This window comes from Nanorana parkeri, unplaced genomic scaffold, assembly GCF_000935625.1.
Source record: "Nanorana parkeri isolate BGI_ZX_2015 unplaced genomic scaffold, ASM93562v1 scaffold354, whole genome shotgun sequence".
Classification (NCBI taxonomy): domain Eukaryota; kingdom Metazoa; phylum Chordata; class Amphibia; order Anura; family Dicroglossidae; genus Nanorana; species Nanorana parkeri.
In genome coordinates, this window is record NW_017306622.1 from 515,799 (window position 1) to 531,040 (window position 15,242).

The 15,242-nt window shown below is 41.9% G+C and overlaps 1 protein-coding gene across 4 annotated transcripts in view; it reads left to right on the forward strand.

Annotated features, from left to right (window-relative positions):
- Positions 1 to 15,242, forward strand: part of FGFR3 (fibroblast growth factor receptor 3) — a 94,878-nt gene that overhangs the window by 61,897 nt on the left and 17,739 nt on the right. For all 4 annotated transcript variants that reach the window (XM_018558723.1, XM_018558720.1, XM_018558721.1 and 1 more), the window contains exons 5-6: positions 9,409 to 9,532; positions 11,901 to 12,091. In XM_018558723.1, coding sequence (XP_018414225.1) covers positions 9,409 to 9,532; positions 11,901 to 12,091 — 315 coding nt within the window. The remainder of the gene's footprint in view (positions 1 to 9,408; positions 9,533 to 11,900; positions 12,092 to 15,242) is intronic.

A 15,242-nucleotide genomic window follows, 5' to 3' on the forward strand; every position in this document is an offset into this window, starting at 1 on the left:
CATTCAATTTAATGATTTTCTATATAATTTACAGTCTTAGGGAGTCTATCCTACTACATCCGATTTTTCAGTTATCAGTTGGAAACTTCAATTGGTTGCACCAGAGGGGTGATCTTTCTGTGGGAGCTCCCAGCTCCACTCTTCAATGCCATGGCTCATGCTGCATTTTCTTGAAAGCACAATGGCGCTTTCCCCATGTAGGGTAAAACAGGTTTACTTTAATCCCTCTCCCTCCCTAGCATATACTTACCTTTCCTTTTCCTCCCCCACTGCTCTATTTAGCCCCGGTAGCGAAATAAAATAACCAGTACTTCCAGGTATGTAGGAGCATGTGACCCACCCCATGTGACGGTGCTGGGCCAGTCAGCACTACCACATGGGGAGCCTGTAGCCCTGTTTATCTTAGGACACCAATGAGCTTTCTTTGGCTTTTGCTGGCCAAGTTAAAGTGAACTTTGCCCTTCATGGATAAAGCATGGGTTCACCTTAAAAGGGTTCCCTGGGTTACATGTAGCTATATTCAGTCAACTGCAAATGACCAAATGGAAGTCTGATATCAGTCCAAATGTATTCCTAGTGTAGAATTGATCTAATATGGCTTCACTTGCTTAGCAACATACACGTTACAAAGAGATGGCTGTCACCTTGTGGATTTTTAAAACACAACTATTTTAACTCAGGGTTTCATTTTGAGGATAAATACTGAAAAATCCAACAGCGAGAGTGAGACACCCTGACAGTGGCAAAGGTAGGGGGTGGAGCTGGGAATTTAGATGTAGCAATCTCACCTTCTTATTTTCTGAGAGTTCTAACACTCTTTAAAAAGCTATTTGAATCAGCTTTGCTTGCACTCTGCTTGTTAATGTCCTTATCTTCCTATTCTCAAGCACCATGTGCTTTAATCCCATCTACTGCAGGTTTTATTAAACTTTAATCGCTGGCATATTTCTGAAATCCCCTTCCACATGCTCGCTGTAGCTGACTGTGGATGGGAAAGTTGGCTACTCTGGAATGTTCAGGTCAGGGTCTGGTCACATGACACACGTGATCGCAAAAGTAGTACCCTTGTGTCTAGTGCCAACAGACAGCACATAATCCCTTGTGCACACACTTGTCATAGCTCACAGTTACATTATTACAGAGAAAAAAGGAACAGAACATTACAAAAATAGATCTTACTGCTACAACTATGATAGAAGTTTGAAAAGGTATAACATCATTTTAAAGTATCTTAATCTATATGTTTAAAAGTGTCAGAGTTTTCATCAAACCTAAAGCATGCTTGTAGGGATCTTATACAGAACTGACCAACCAGACCCCTACGTGACTCCTGTTCATTTTGCATGCCCTCTCCTCTCTGGTCACTGCAAATCGAATGATGTTACCAATACTACTGATGATACATTGCTGCTTAATGCAGGATTACCTCTGTTAGTCCCTTTATTGGCAGAAATTCTGCATAGAACCCTATCTGTGTCAGAAGCATACTTTAAAATTGGAAAACCCCATTACTGTCTTTTTGTCTATTTTATATAGAACAATGTCACAGCTCATGTCCCTCTTTTGGAGTAAAAGTCCCTCATTAAAGGAGAACTATGGGGTTAGGGCTTTTCCCCTTAGTTCTCCTTAGGGTAACGGGAGGACACAAACTAGCTTCCTCCCGTCACCCTAAGCTCAGTATACCACGAGCTACGGCTCTCGGTACACAGACGCCGCAGTATACCGCAAGCTACAGCTCGCGGTATACTGAGACGCCGCAGCTGAAGCAGATCCCGACAATTATGTCAGGATCTGCCCCTGCTGCGTGACTGATAGCTGCTCTGCCTATCTAGAGGCAGAGCCAGCTGTACCCGCCCCCTCCCCCGTCCGTTCCGCCAGTCAGCGCTGGAGGATCGGAGCAGGGAGGGTGGAATCCAGTCCCTCCCCTGTCACGGCAGAGAGCTGTGACAGGATCGAGAAGTAAGCGAACGCCGGTATGTGTTCGCTCACCTCCCGATCTACTGAGCCGACCTGTGACAGTCTCATTGTCACAGGTCGGCTAGAACTATGAGGTGAGTGAAAAGCACTCACCTCATAGTTATCCTTTAAAACCAAATCATTTGATCCTTCATACCTCCCCTTCCCATCCACTATCATGACCATGTTGCAATCTCTGGTGCGCTTTGAACCCTAGAACCTTATATTTTCTGTGGCTCAAAATGAGAGCTGCAGTAGCCACTCAACAGAGTGTTCCCTGGATCTGCCAAGGAGGCCACAGTTGGGATATTTAGGAACACATATATTAGGGCAAGTTTAGACAAAAGCCAATTGACCTACCAGTAGGTCTTTGGAATGTTGAAGGAAACTGGAGTACCTGGTGGAAACCAGCACAGGGAGAGCATGCAAAGTCCATGCAGATTCTATCCTGTCTGTGATTTAAACCAAGGACCCCAGTCCTGCAAGGTATAAGTGTCAATCCTAATCTCAGAAAACTAATCCTCTGAGTAATATGCCTTTAAAAATCCCACAGAAGTCCTGAAAGCGGAGGTGTTATAATAGGCAAGTTTTAGCTCTTCTCTGGAGGGAAAGTGTCCTACATTTTTTGTTTCCCATCATGGGGATGGGGTGTTTGGAAGGCATAGGCAGTGGGAATGTGTTTGCCAGCCCTCAACACTTCATGAGTGACTATGAAAGACATGCGTGCCTGCGTTTTAGTCCAGTGGCTAGTTTCTCAAACAGACGTGCTATACTTTTATATCCAGCCTCAAATTTATTCCATTGCTTATTTCGGTTTACATAAAGCAAGAGTAGTAAATGAGAAAAATCACCAATGAATGTAACTGATCTGCATGTTTTGATGTATTCTTTGTTTTGATGCTGGCTATTTTTGTTTTACACTGATTCTACGTAGTCCCATGACCAGGGATTTTTAAATTGCCCAAATTATTTTGTGTTAACGGGCGTCCCTCTTGCCCACGGCAGAGAGTTGGGAGGTAGTCATTTCAGACCTGCTTTATTCTCTACTGAATTTTCTGAAGGAAAACATGCCGAAACTGCACAGAGCCGAATCCATGTTCAACTGGGCAAAACGACGCTCTTGTGCGGAAGCCCTAATTCCCGGCCTGGCTTGTTAATTGCAGATTTGTGCTTTGTCAAACTCGTGTTTGGTTGTCATTGTGGCCACAGAGGATCTGACCTTCAGCATGTGACCTGCGCCCTGGCCGCCAGACTGACTGACAGGGCTTGTAGCAATATTTTCTGTCTTTCTCACTTAAGGCTTGAAAGCTCTAAGCCTGAGGAATGTCTAAACAAAGGGCCTTCTGACAAAGCATATCAGCCAGGGAAAGTGAAGGGCAGCAGAGGATAAACAGTTTAGTCCTGCCCCATCTCTTATCTGTTGGTCCTGTTGTCTTCTCATCACACCACACATTAACACTGGCTAATTGATGACCCACTGGGAAGAAAATGGCTTTACAGTTTGTAGCCATGTAAACAATAAGGAACCTGTGCATTTGAAGGGAAGCTGCCGGCTTAGGATTTAATACAATTCCAGTTTATTTTCTGTATGGCATCTGAAAATTCTGTTGCCCACCACCAAAGACCTCCTTATAATAGTAATGTAGACAGTTGTGGCCTCTCAAGTCCAGGTCATGGTTTACATCTTGTGACCTTTTTTGAAATTTTACTAGCCGACCTTAGAAAAATGATCAGATGGTTGTATGATTTGTATTTTTGGTGTGTGTGCACTACCTGTGATCTATTATTATTCAGGATTTAAATAGTTCCAACAGTTTGCACAGTGCTATACAATTGAAGGAAGACAGTACATTTCAAGAAAAGATAGTTACGAGGGCCCTGCCCCTGAGAGCTTACAATCTAAAAGGGAGGGGCAAGTGTTACAAATGATGGTAGCTGTGTGGGGATGAGTTGTTTGAGAAAGTAAGAGTTCAGTTGTTGGGTAGAGGTGGGATAGGCTTCCCTGAAAAAATGAGTTTTTAGGGATCAGCTTAAGGCAGAAAGAGTAGGAGATAACCGGACATGTTGGGATAGGGAGTTTCCAGAGTATAGGAGAGACTCTGAACAGTGACTGCAAATGATAGGATGCAATAAATGTTTGCCTGATAATTTTCCACCCAGCTCAGTCAATTTATTAATTGACTTCTGTTGCGCAGGCAAACCTTCAGCAGGGATTGGCCAATGTTCCAGCTGTCCTTGGGGACCTTTAGCTTGCCCCTGCTCTGCTACTCCACTGCTCTGCTACTCCACTGCTCTGCTACTCCACTGCTCTGCAACTCCACTGCTCTGCAACTCCACTGCTCTGCTACTCCACTGCTCTGCTACTCCACTGCTCTGCTACTCCACTGCTCTGCTACTCCACTGCTCTGCTACTCCACTGCTCTGCTCCTCCACTGCAGAGGGAGCACAGGGAAGAAGCTTTGTGTAAGCATCAAGTCTCTGTCGTCAGGGCTTACTCAGTTGTTTTTTTGCTTGTAGCAGTTTTGTGTCCTGATGAGGAACATTCTTTTTTGCCTCCATCTTCCCACAGATATATATTTCTGTCAATTGGATGTGTCAGTAAACCCCTCGGAGAAACGTCGGAAATCCTTATCTCCATACTTGTTTCAGGACAGTGACTGAAATCAAGGGGGAAAAGAAGAAGCCACAGCCTAGAGTAAAATAAGCCTGTCCCCTGCTAGCATGCTGTAGAGGAAAGACTCTCTCTGTACAGAAGCAGTGGTCTCTTTACCGATCTAAAGATCTAAAAATCAGCAGGGAACATGAGCTTTGCTGATTGCAATGCAGTGGGTCTACCTCAGCAGTGGGTGTGTTGGACCACTGCAGAGAGACCCCTGCTTCCACAAATAGAGCAATGATCCATCTCTATGGTATTGCTGGCAGGGGACAGGCTTTTTTACTCAGGCTGTAGCTGTTCTATAAAAGAAAACAGGCTTTGATACACATGGAAGGTATTTAGGTGATATAGGCTGAACATTGGTCATCAGTTGGACTCTTTTTATGTTTTAGATGTAGAAATAAAAACAATCTTGCCCAAAATGTATGGCAGCTACTTTTTTTCTGCTCAAACAAGATGCATGTATATTCTGTTCCGTGTAGACCTTTATTTTCCTCAGTATATAGTTTGCTTTGTTCTGTGAGCGGTACACTCCTGCAGTGTGTTATACAGAAGTGAGCCAATGGACACTGACTGACAGATTCCTAACAAGCCTGCATTTGTTAGAAGAGGGACTGCAGTCCTTTCAGAGGTCCCGCTGACCTCCTGTCACAGTATCTGGGACGCCGGTCAAGCTGTCTCACAAGCACAGTGGTGACAGACTCCAGACACAAGCTTTCTGTCTGATTAAAATCTTATTTTAGGGCAAAATGTGTGAAATCCGGGCATTGGAGCCTGTCCTCTTACATATAAAACACTTTGTTCCCAACAGGATCTGTAGATGCGGGGAAAGAAAAGACTAAAGGCACTCGGAAACCTTCCCTGCCTAATTCTGTACAGTGCAGGAGAATGTATACACTGAATAGCGTTCACAATATTCCTCTTTATACTTGGGAAGAAATTTACAATTGCGTCCTCCTTATTTTGGCCTTCTAAATAATTCCACATTTACAGACTTTACCATTCAGGTCACTTTCCTAACTGTCATGGGGCAACTCAGTCCTATCACATATACTTCGTTGCTGACCTATACCTCTGTTTTCAGCATTATGATCATGTTGGTGTTGGACCCTTTCATGGCTTTGCTCTGCAGCCTGTTCTGATAGCAACCATATTGGGTTAAGGAGCAGCTGGGGATCCAGGCATGTATTATAAGGTATTCTTGGGTCAGTGCCTAGGATAGTAGAATGGGGGGGGGCAACATTAAGAAGTCTGTCTATTTAAAAATAAGTACAGCTTTTTATTCAAGTGAAACTGCATGTGTACTCATTCTGTGCAAACTAACCAGCATTGGCTCATTAGTTTTGAGATTTTTTGCACAATGTATAAAGCGGTGGCTGTTGTACAAATGAGGCAGAATCAAATGTTCAAATGTTCCAAAGCAATTTTCTCTTTTGGCCTAATTTTCTTAGCCTCTTGTTTTAGGCCAGGGATGGACAAATTGATATGGAATTCAGGATCTAGCCTGTCAAGTCCAGGAGACAGCAGGATTTATTTAGGAGCCAGCTCCATTGACGACTGGAGAAAACCTCTAAAAATTGGGTGCTTACTTTAATTTTTGAGGAGTATTGGCTACCTGGCTCCAGGGATTTGGCCAGCCCTGCTTTAGGCTATTTCTTCTTCGGATTGGATGTCCTTAGGCTATTGTTTTGGGATATTTTCTCTTTTATTCGAATGTTTCTAGGGTATTGGGGAATGTTACATTCACCCTGCCAAAGACAACCTAAATATCAGGAAATACCATTCTCACGTATTTTACACATTCACAAGGCTAATATTTGCAACATTTGCACAAATTCTGATATTTTTTTTCTTTTTTAATAAATAGACCCCATGAGCCTTAAAATGTGAAAATGTTTGTAGCTTTTTCCTTTGTTCCCATTTTCCAACCATATCTAGACATTTATGGCTATCTTCAGCTAGTGATCTGTAGGGATAAACACTGTGCAGGGGACGTTAACCAAGGAGAACCGAAAGGTGGATCCCCAAGGAGCAATTAATTCCAGGAGGATTAATTCTAGGACCCGAGTCCTCCATGACTGAGCGCTGGTGCCTTTCATGTTCGTGGAAGGTTTGCTCCATTATCCATTAATCACTGGAATTGTGATCAGTGCTTGAATAAAAAAAAATATATAGATAAATAAATAATGTGAAATTGAGATTATGGTGTTACTATGGTAACTGCATGTAAAATATCTAATGCAGGTGCATTTCATTCCCCCCATCCCAACTTTACCATTTGGATAATTTGCTTATGTACTCAACCCTCATCTGAGTCACCCTTTCCTCTATGAAGAATGTCATACGACTTCCCCTCAGATTTCAGAGCCTTAATACTTAAATTCTCCCAGGAATCTGTCATCGTAAGTCTGCGGACACTAAATGACCCAGGAAAAAGCTTTGGATTATTCCATCCCAGACTCCTGTGCAGTCTCGCTGTGCCTGGGATCCTGAGCGTGCCAGCCAGGGTTTGTCTCGGAGGAGGCTGCTACAAAATCATTGTATGAAAGTTTTCTAAAGGTCAGTAGGCTTACCTTTATCAATGAGGCTGTATTAAAATATATCTGGCCATAGAGAGTCCAGCGTTCGGCTGATTCCTACAATACTTGAGCCGTGGGTGGTCCTACAAGCACGACCCACAGCTCTACAAGAAACGATTTACAGATCAGCTGACCAGGATGGAAGATTATCGACTTATCAGTGACTGGATCCGATCAGATGCAAACACTATCTGGTAGCACTATTGTTTTCAGGCATCACTGGCGCCACAGCTGCTGAGTTCAGTAATCAGCAGTGGAGATTCTTCCATGCACATTGTGTAGCCATAGATAGGGGAATTGAAATTGGGAAATAGGGAGATTGAAAAAAAAAAAGTAAGGACAATAAGCAAAGGAAAATGGACACGTGGGACACATTCATTGGGATGGGAGATGGGAAGCATAAAAAACCCTCCTCTATCCAGATTTACATAAAACGTATTGGATGGTGGCTATTTCCAGCATAGATATAGACCATAAAACCTTACAAGGGTTCTAACCCTTCCTGGCTCTGTCCAAAACTTGAAAAAAAAAGCTTTAGCTGAAGCTTCTAATTACTTTACAGCATGTTTCACAGTTGGCCATTTAAAGCTGAACTCCAGCCAAAAATAAAATAAAAATGAATAGACATTAAAAGGTAAAATAACAAAACCAATATTCGCTCTCAACCTAGAGATTTGCCCCGCACTACTTATTTCCTCCACTAGATGTCCTCATTCTGATCAGTTTCATTTAGCCCAGGTCGTCCTGGACCTGCCCCCAGCCTGTGACTGGACAGTGAAAGAGAAGTAGGTCATCTGTTTGCCAAGGAGCATGGCTTTGGCTTATGTTGCTCACACCATGTGCCTAAATGCCAAATCCACCTAAAACACAATATATTTTATTAAAAAACAACTGGCAAAATTGACAAATTTTGTTGTTGAAAGCTTCCATTCAGTTGAGCGCCTGTCACCCAACAATACCCGTATTTAATTAAAGCCATGTCCTGTTTTTCTGCATCTCCACCCTTGGTCCTCAAATTAATAATTATGATTCAAGTATTTTGCAGGTACCTGGGGTTTAATACATTCCTATGCCTGGGACTTACTAGCTCTTTAAAATGAGATCATTAGGGAATGTGTATAAATACCTTGTGTTCCTGAGTTAGACAGTGAGGACGTGATGTTATGAGATCAGATGCCCCAGTAAACAGAACCATTTAGATTGAAGATGAGAGAGAGAGAGAGAGAGAGAGAGAGAAGAGATAACTTAACTATAATCTCTGTGATCATACTCCTGTGTTTATAAAGATATGAAGCAGAACATCGAAAAATGAATGACTTCTCCCTCACTCTTATGAAAGGTTGCCGTGCTTAGGTCGAAGATACTCCCATATTGTAAGAATGCTTATAAGGCGTAACTCCCCTCCTAAGAGTTGCTGACAATTCCAGATTGCAGTGTTAGGAACTGATTGGCCAGTAGGTACCAGTTACCTTGAAAATCTCAGAACTATGTAATTCTTGATTTCAAGGGGTAAGAGGCTTTTGAGGGTTGGTGCATTTTGGACTAAATTCACATGTCAATGCTGCCGCAAAACGTACAGGAGTCCCAGGTGTCCTCATTCGTTCAGATGTATCTGCTGTACCTATTGAATTTAATAACAATCCTCTGTCCAGGGACAATCTTTCCCAAACTGCATGAAATCGCACTGTATAGGATTAAATGCCAAATGGTGTGAAGAGATGTGGCCGTTGTCACCACATCATTGACTTCAATGGGTACACTGGTCATATCTATACGGGGAACTACTGGAATTCCTGACTTCAATCCATAAGTTTTGTCGCAGGTAACCCAGAACGCGACATATGTGAATGGGGAAGTGATATGAAGGGTTGGAACCTCTGTGTCCCTGTTGGGGAGATTTACCTTTTACATTTGTATTTTGCATCCATTAGATTCTGTGTTTTATTATATGGATAGCATAATGTTTGGGGACGGCACTGTAGAGCCCAATGCTGTAATTTTATGAATTTAGAATGAAATAAAAAATTTTATCAGAACAGAATTTTGCAATCGCTTTAATTTTTGCCCTTTAAGGTCACAATGGTCTGGTAGCTTTCTGTTTGTCGGCTTCTGGTTGTCCATAAACCAGTACTAGAGGAACACTGGCCCTTCAGCTCTTGGGAAATTTTTGCAGAGTTGCATGCACTGTATTCTTATTGTTTATTCATTCTTTTACAGTTGAGGCACCAGCAGTGGAGCGTGGTCATGGAGAGCGTGGTCCCTTCCGATAAAGGCAACTATACTTGCGTTGTGGACAACAAGTATGGAACACTTCGTCACACTTATCAGCTGGATGTCTTAGGTGAGTCTTTTCCTCTACCTATGCCTAACCCTGTGAAAAAAAATAATTGATTTGCTTCATTTCTGCATAGCTAGTGCAAGAACCTCACATGCTGAGTATGCTTACCTGAATGTGTAAAATTGTATGGAATAACTTGGCCAGAGGCTTCCAAGTCTGTTCAAGTGCACAATGAAAGCCTTGCTTATAACCATATACAAAATGCTTCTTGTCTTAAATTGCTTTTTAAAGCTGATCTTCAAACAAGCAGCTCAATACTCAGCTGTAATCAACAGAACTTTTTGTTTTACCAGCCAGGAGATTTGTAAGCCTCTGCAGCCACTCTTGTTATGCAGACACCCCTTCCAGGCAGAACTCCACTTCCCCTGCAGTAGTAGCCCGGCATGGTCAAGGACACCCCACCTTACCACTGATTGGACACTTAAGGAGTATCAGAATTCTGACAAGCTCATCTTTCTGCTTTTTCCTCCTGTCAGCATATTTACTGTCTGCTCATATACATGTACTGGAGCTTAATTGTTTCTTAGTGCTGATCAGCCTTCTCAGGGCTTGTATGAAGGAGGTTACAGGAGGCTTCTATCCAGGCACATTGGGTACTTGCATTAGTTGCATTCAAAAAGTGTAATTTTTTGGAGGAGTTTTTTACCATATGAAATGTGGTTGGTTACAGTGTGCAACGGTTGTTTTTTTTCCCATTTGACATAAACTGTGGTCCTTATATGTTCAGCTTTGCCTGTATCTTTCATTTATAATAAGACCTATTTTATACGGATATGCATTCATATTCATGACTCCTTCTGAAAGCTAGTCTTGTTTGTGGCTTTTATTGAAGAAGTCCTGTATACGTGGTCTGACCCTTCAATACCTGGCTTGTTTGTTGTGCTGTTTGTGCTGTTTATGCTCTTTCTGCTATACAAGGAAATTGCCTTCCTGGCATAGGCATAATAGATATCCAATAGCTGCCCCAGCATAGGACATAGCTGAGTCGTTGGCAGCGTTCTCAGCCTTCTGTTGGACCAGGGCACCGGTTCTGCAGAGATGTTTGTGAGCAAGTTTCACAAACCACAAAGTCTCCTGTGAAGAGCTGGTTTCAGGGGCCTCCAAATTTCACGTAGAACAACACTGACAAGAAACTTTCATATGGGTCCAAGGAAAGGTGAGCAAACCTGCCAAATGACTTGGCAAAAGCTGCCTAACAAAAAAGCGTATTTTTAAAGCAGATACAGAGGTGTTTTGATGTATGCACAAGGCAAAATATCATGGCTCTTATTGGTGCTGATAGGTGTATTTATAGGAGCTTGGTTTCCTTTCTCACTACCTGCCCTATCATGGTGACCCTCCAGTTGGTGTAGAATGATTATATATATGATTTTATACAAATAAAAGCTTGGCTAAGTGTTTGCTTGTCACTCTTACATACAAGTGAATACATTTATGACTACTGAGGCCACTGCTGGTACAACATAGTAATATACTCAAGATTTCAATAACAAACAGCCTAACAAATACATGATAATCTACGAGCAATACTTTAGATCATTTTATAACTTCGGGTGGTAGGTTGCATTTATCAGTTTGGTTGTTTTTGCAATGGAAAGCTGGTTTGCCGTGTGTGTCCAGCAAGTTGACTTTGTTTACCACAACTGCTCCAACCATTTTTCCACCTTATCTCTGTAAACAACTGGACACCTCCTCCTATGCTATGCAGAGGGATGTTCTGTAGTTCTAACACACTTCCTGTCCAAGGGTGGCAGCACTACTCAATAGATAAAGCACAGTGTATAAGCAGAGTTGTGACCCTAGGCCAGAAAGTATGTTACTAGCAGAAAAATGGGGGGAAAGCCTGACAAAAATCTAACGCGCCCCCACATCTTAGAACAGGTAGGCTGCAATATATATAATTTTTTCTTGGGGTTGGATACACTTAAAAACAGGTACAACTGGTCAATTATTTCCATGCTGCAGCTGCAAGAAGGTCAGCTGCTTTACTTTTTAGTCCATGTCAAACTGGGCTATCTGATGGGACTCTCAAGAGAGATCCCAACAGATAGCCCAGTTTGATTGTTTCAGAGAACCAGTCATATAATCTTACTTTGACGTGCAGCTCTACATTACACAAGAGACAGCCTGCCCCTGTTATAGGAGCAAGATACTTCTGTGCTTCAGTGCAGAGACACTTTCACTAGACAAATATTTTTGTGTGACAAAGCTGCACAATTCTAGCATATGGAATGGAAAGATGGTGACGCACATATTTGAATAGGCGTACGGTTTTTAGGAATGGGCATCTGGCATGATGGACATGAAAATCATATTTGAGAAGCTGACAAACGTTGTACATAGTAAATGAATCACATTTTCTTTTTTGCAGAGCGGTCTTCCCATCGGCCCATTCTCCAGGCAGGGTTACCCGCCAATAAGACGGTGGTAGTTGGCAGTGATGTGGAGTTTCACTGTAAGGTTTACAGCGATGCTCAACCGCACATTCAGTGGCTAAAGCACGTGGAGATTAATGGCAGCAAGTATGGCCAAGATGGAGATCCGTATGTATCCATCTTAAAGGTAAGGTCCTTTTCACTTTTTTATGTTTTATACATGCTTTGCCTTTTGAGCCTATGTCACCAGAACAAGAGGTGAGGGGAATTCTTGCACTGGGGGCAACTGTTTAGGAGGGGTATTCCCCTTACTCTGTAGAGATTGTGTCTACAAAGGTATGCTTTACATTATGTTCTAAAGACTGAAGCATGCTTTAGTTCAGGGGTAGGCAACCTCCGCACGCCAGCTGTAGTGGAACTTCAAATCCCATCATGCTTCAGGCTGGCAGTCTTGCAATGCCCCATGAGACTTGTAGTTCCACAATAGCTGGTGTGCCATGGTTGCCTACCCCTAATTTAGTTTATTCAAGGAAACCTTACAGCTCAGTGGCAAGGGCTGCTTATTGCTCTCCCTCCCTGTCTATGGGGGAAAAATAGATAATATACTTTACTTTCCCTGACTTCCTTCCACAGCACCTACGTGGGAGTGACTGATTTTCATTCATTGTACCCCCTCAGGAGAGCTATCTTGTAAAAAGATTTATCTTGGTATTACGTCCTGCAATGTTTTAAGCGTTGAAGTAGGGGGATGTGTATGCCACCAAAATGTGTTGGCTGTTTTATTGATTTGATTGAATTTTAAACATTAAACCTTTCGTGGACTCTGTCACTGGGCGCCCATCATTTTGATTCCTTAAAGGGGAAAGGTCATGTCATCTGTTTTACATCCAGATCTCGGAGAGGGTTGAGTGTCCCAAATCTTGCAAGAAGAGGATCCTGCATGGTGCAGCAGCACCTTACTACAAGATTTGGGCTACTCCGCATTCCCTCTATCTTGTCGGTAGGAGGATGATGTCACCCCCTGCACTACAGAAGTAATTGTGAGGTGGTTATATTATCAATTATTTTCTCCCACTGGTTCCTTTTATGCGATATTTAAGGGAAGGCAGATGGGTTCCTTGAGTAAGAGGGCCTTGCTGCTGTGGTGGAAGGTCCACTTTAACAAAACTGGACTAATCTTTAGCCATTATAGTGTCTGAATATACACAATGTAACTGGCCTGTAGATAATCAGAGCATTCGGATGGTCAAAGCACTATACCAACTTTAATATAGTGGTTCCTTAAAAATAATGAGGTGAAATCAGTGGGACATCAGTTGTAACTCAATGATGCCTTTCGAGTGATTTAGCTGTAGTTTTTTGGATATAGGTTTAGGTCCTCATGTCACCTCAACTGTGGGGAAGGTAACAGATCTACCTTAAAAAAAATTCTAAGGCGAGCTTGAAAGAACTCTCTTTATATTGTGTGAGTGTACTTTTGAAATGCAACAATCCTAAATAATAAAATGACTCTTGCATTGGAAAATCTTACCGTGAAATTTATGAGCGGCTAAGTCAGCAGTGAGCTCAGGGCGGCCGCTTAATATTTTGTCTCTGAATCCTATTTTTGAGTCCTGATAATTGAAACAGCATTTGTTAACTGCAATCCTCACTAAACCTTTCTTCCTGATGAACTGGCTACAGAATGTGTTTGACATCAAATAGCATTTTTTCTTCCTTAGATAATGACAGTTGTGGACAGCAAAAAAAAAAAAAGCATTAAGTTTAGACAAGACACATTTAGATGAAGACGCATTAAATTAACGAATTGATGAACTTTCAGTAATGGCCTTTTTGTTCCGATGCAGACAAGGCTTGTGTAGCATGATCCATGTTGGCCCTAGTCTTTTACACATCAGATTTTGCCAATATTGGATTTAGCATCACCCTTTTATCATTGAAGTTCTACAATTGCTAGTCACTGTTGTGATGCAACATTTTATTTCCTAAAGGAGATATATCTATATAGATATATATCTATATAGATATATCTCTAACAAATCGTTAGGTATGCACCGATTTCAAGACAGTGATGGGGCGCCAAGGCCCAGTCACAGCTACAACATCTGCAACCCTGGTAGTTCTCCTGAAAATGCCAAGTATCGGCACTGGTATCTATGCATCCCTATAAAGAAGGATTTGGTCCTATTTATTAAAACGCAGCTACAGTCCCTTCATTAGGCAAACATCACTATGGGTTGCAGATGTTGTAGATGAAGGGGACCGTCAATAGTTTCAAAGCATTGCTGTCCACTAGTGTCACCATGTATTCTTGGCGTCTGAATAAAGGCGTTTAAACACATTGGACCTTGCTGTGTGGGTGACTACTTGTGCATTTGGATTAACGCTGTGCCATCCGCAGATCATACCAGCACTCCTCTTATCATATTGGGATTCTGGTCTGGAGTACAGTGAGATATACGCTATTAATTATTAAACCATGCAAGGTGACATCACTGTGAAGAGCAAAGTGTATCGTAATGTGTTAACTGATCTGATTATAAACAAATTGAAAACTGATTTGTTTCTTTGAGTTTCGTCTCTTTGCACTACTCTGTTATAGCAGAGCTCTAATCAAGTGGCTAAATACAGTGTTATCATACATAAACATTAGTTCTTGTAACTGCCCTTGTATAATTGCCATTATATTAGCTCTGTCATCTTGTTCATCAAGCCTTGTGATCCGGGCACCACCAGTGCTCCACACTCAGATGTGATGACACCAGTCACCGGTCCTTTCAGCTTTGCAACTTCTTGTGTTAGTTGACTGCTGATTGGACCATCAATGATCATTCCCATTAACTCCTTCCTAGTCCTCTCTTTTAAACCCCTTTCCCTGCCCCTAGTGCTTGAAATCATGTCAGATTGGCAGCATTGTCCAGTCCAAAATAACTTGATTGGGTACAGTACATAATCTGCTATTCCTTGTTTTAGTTGTCATTTGCAGGTACAAGCTATAGCAGGAAGATAATATATATAGCTAGATTTCAGGCAACCATACTAGTGGTGTTTGTTTTTAAATGCAGTTAACTATTTTAATGAATATATATATACTTGGATTAGAATGCTTGTTTTTGTATGCATGGGGTTCTACATTAAAAACATCTAAGTGAATTTAGGGGAAACTACAGCAGTGCCTGTACAAGCCAATTTAAACCTTTTTACCTGCAGCTCACAATGATGATTTTGAACTTATATTTATGAGCCCCATACTCCTATTTATTGGAAAATGCTAATCCTTTAGGAGATCTTCTAGGTTTATCAGTCAGAACCGTTCTTTGTAAAATCTCAGTACTCGT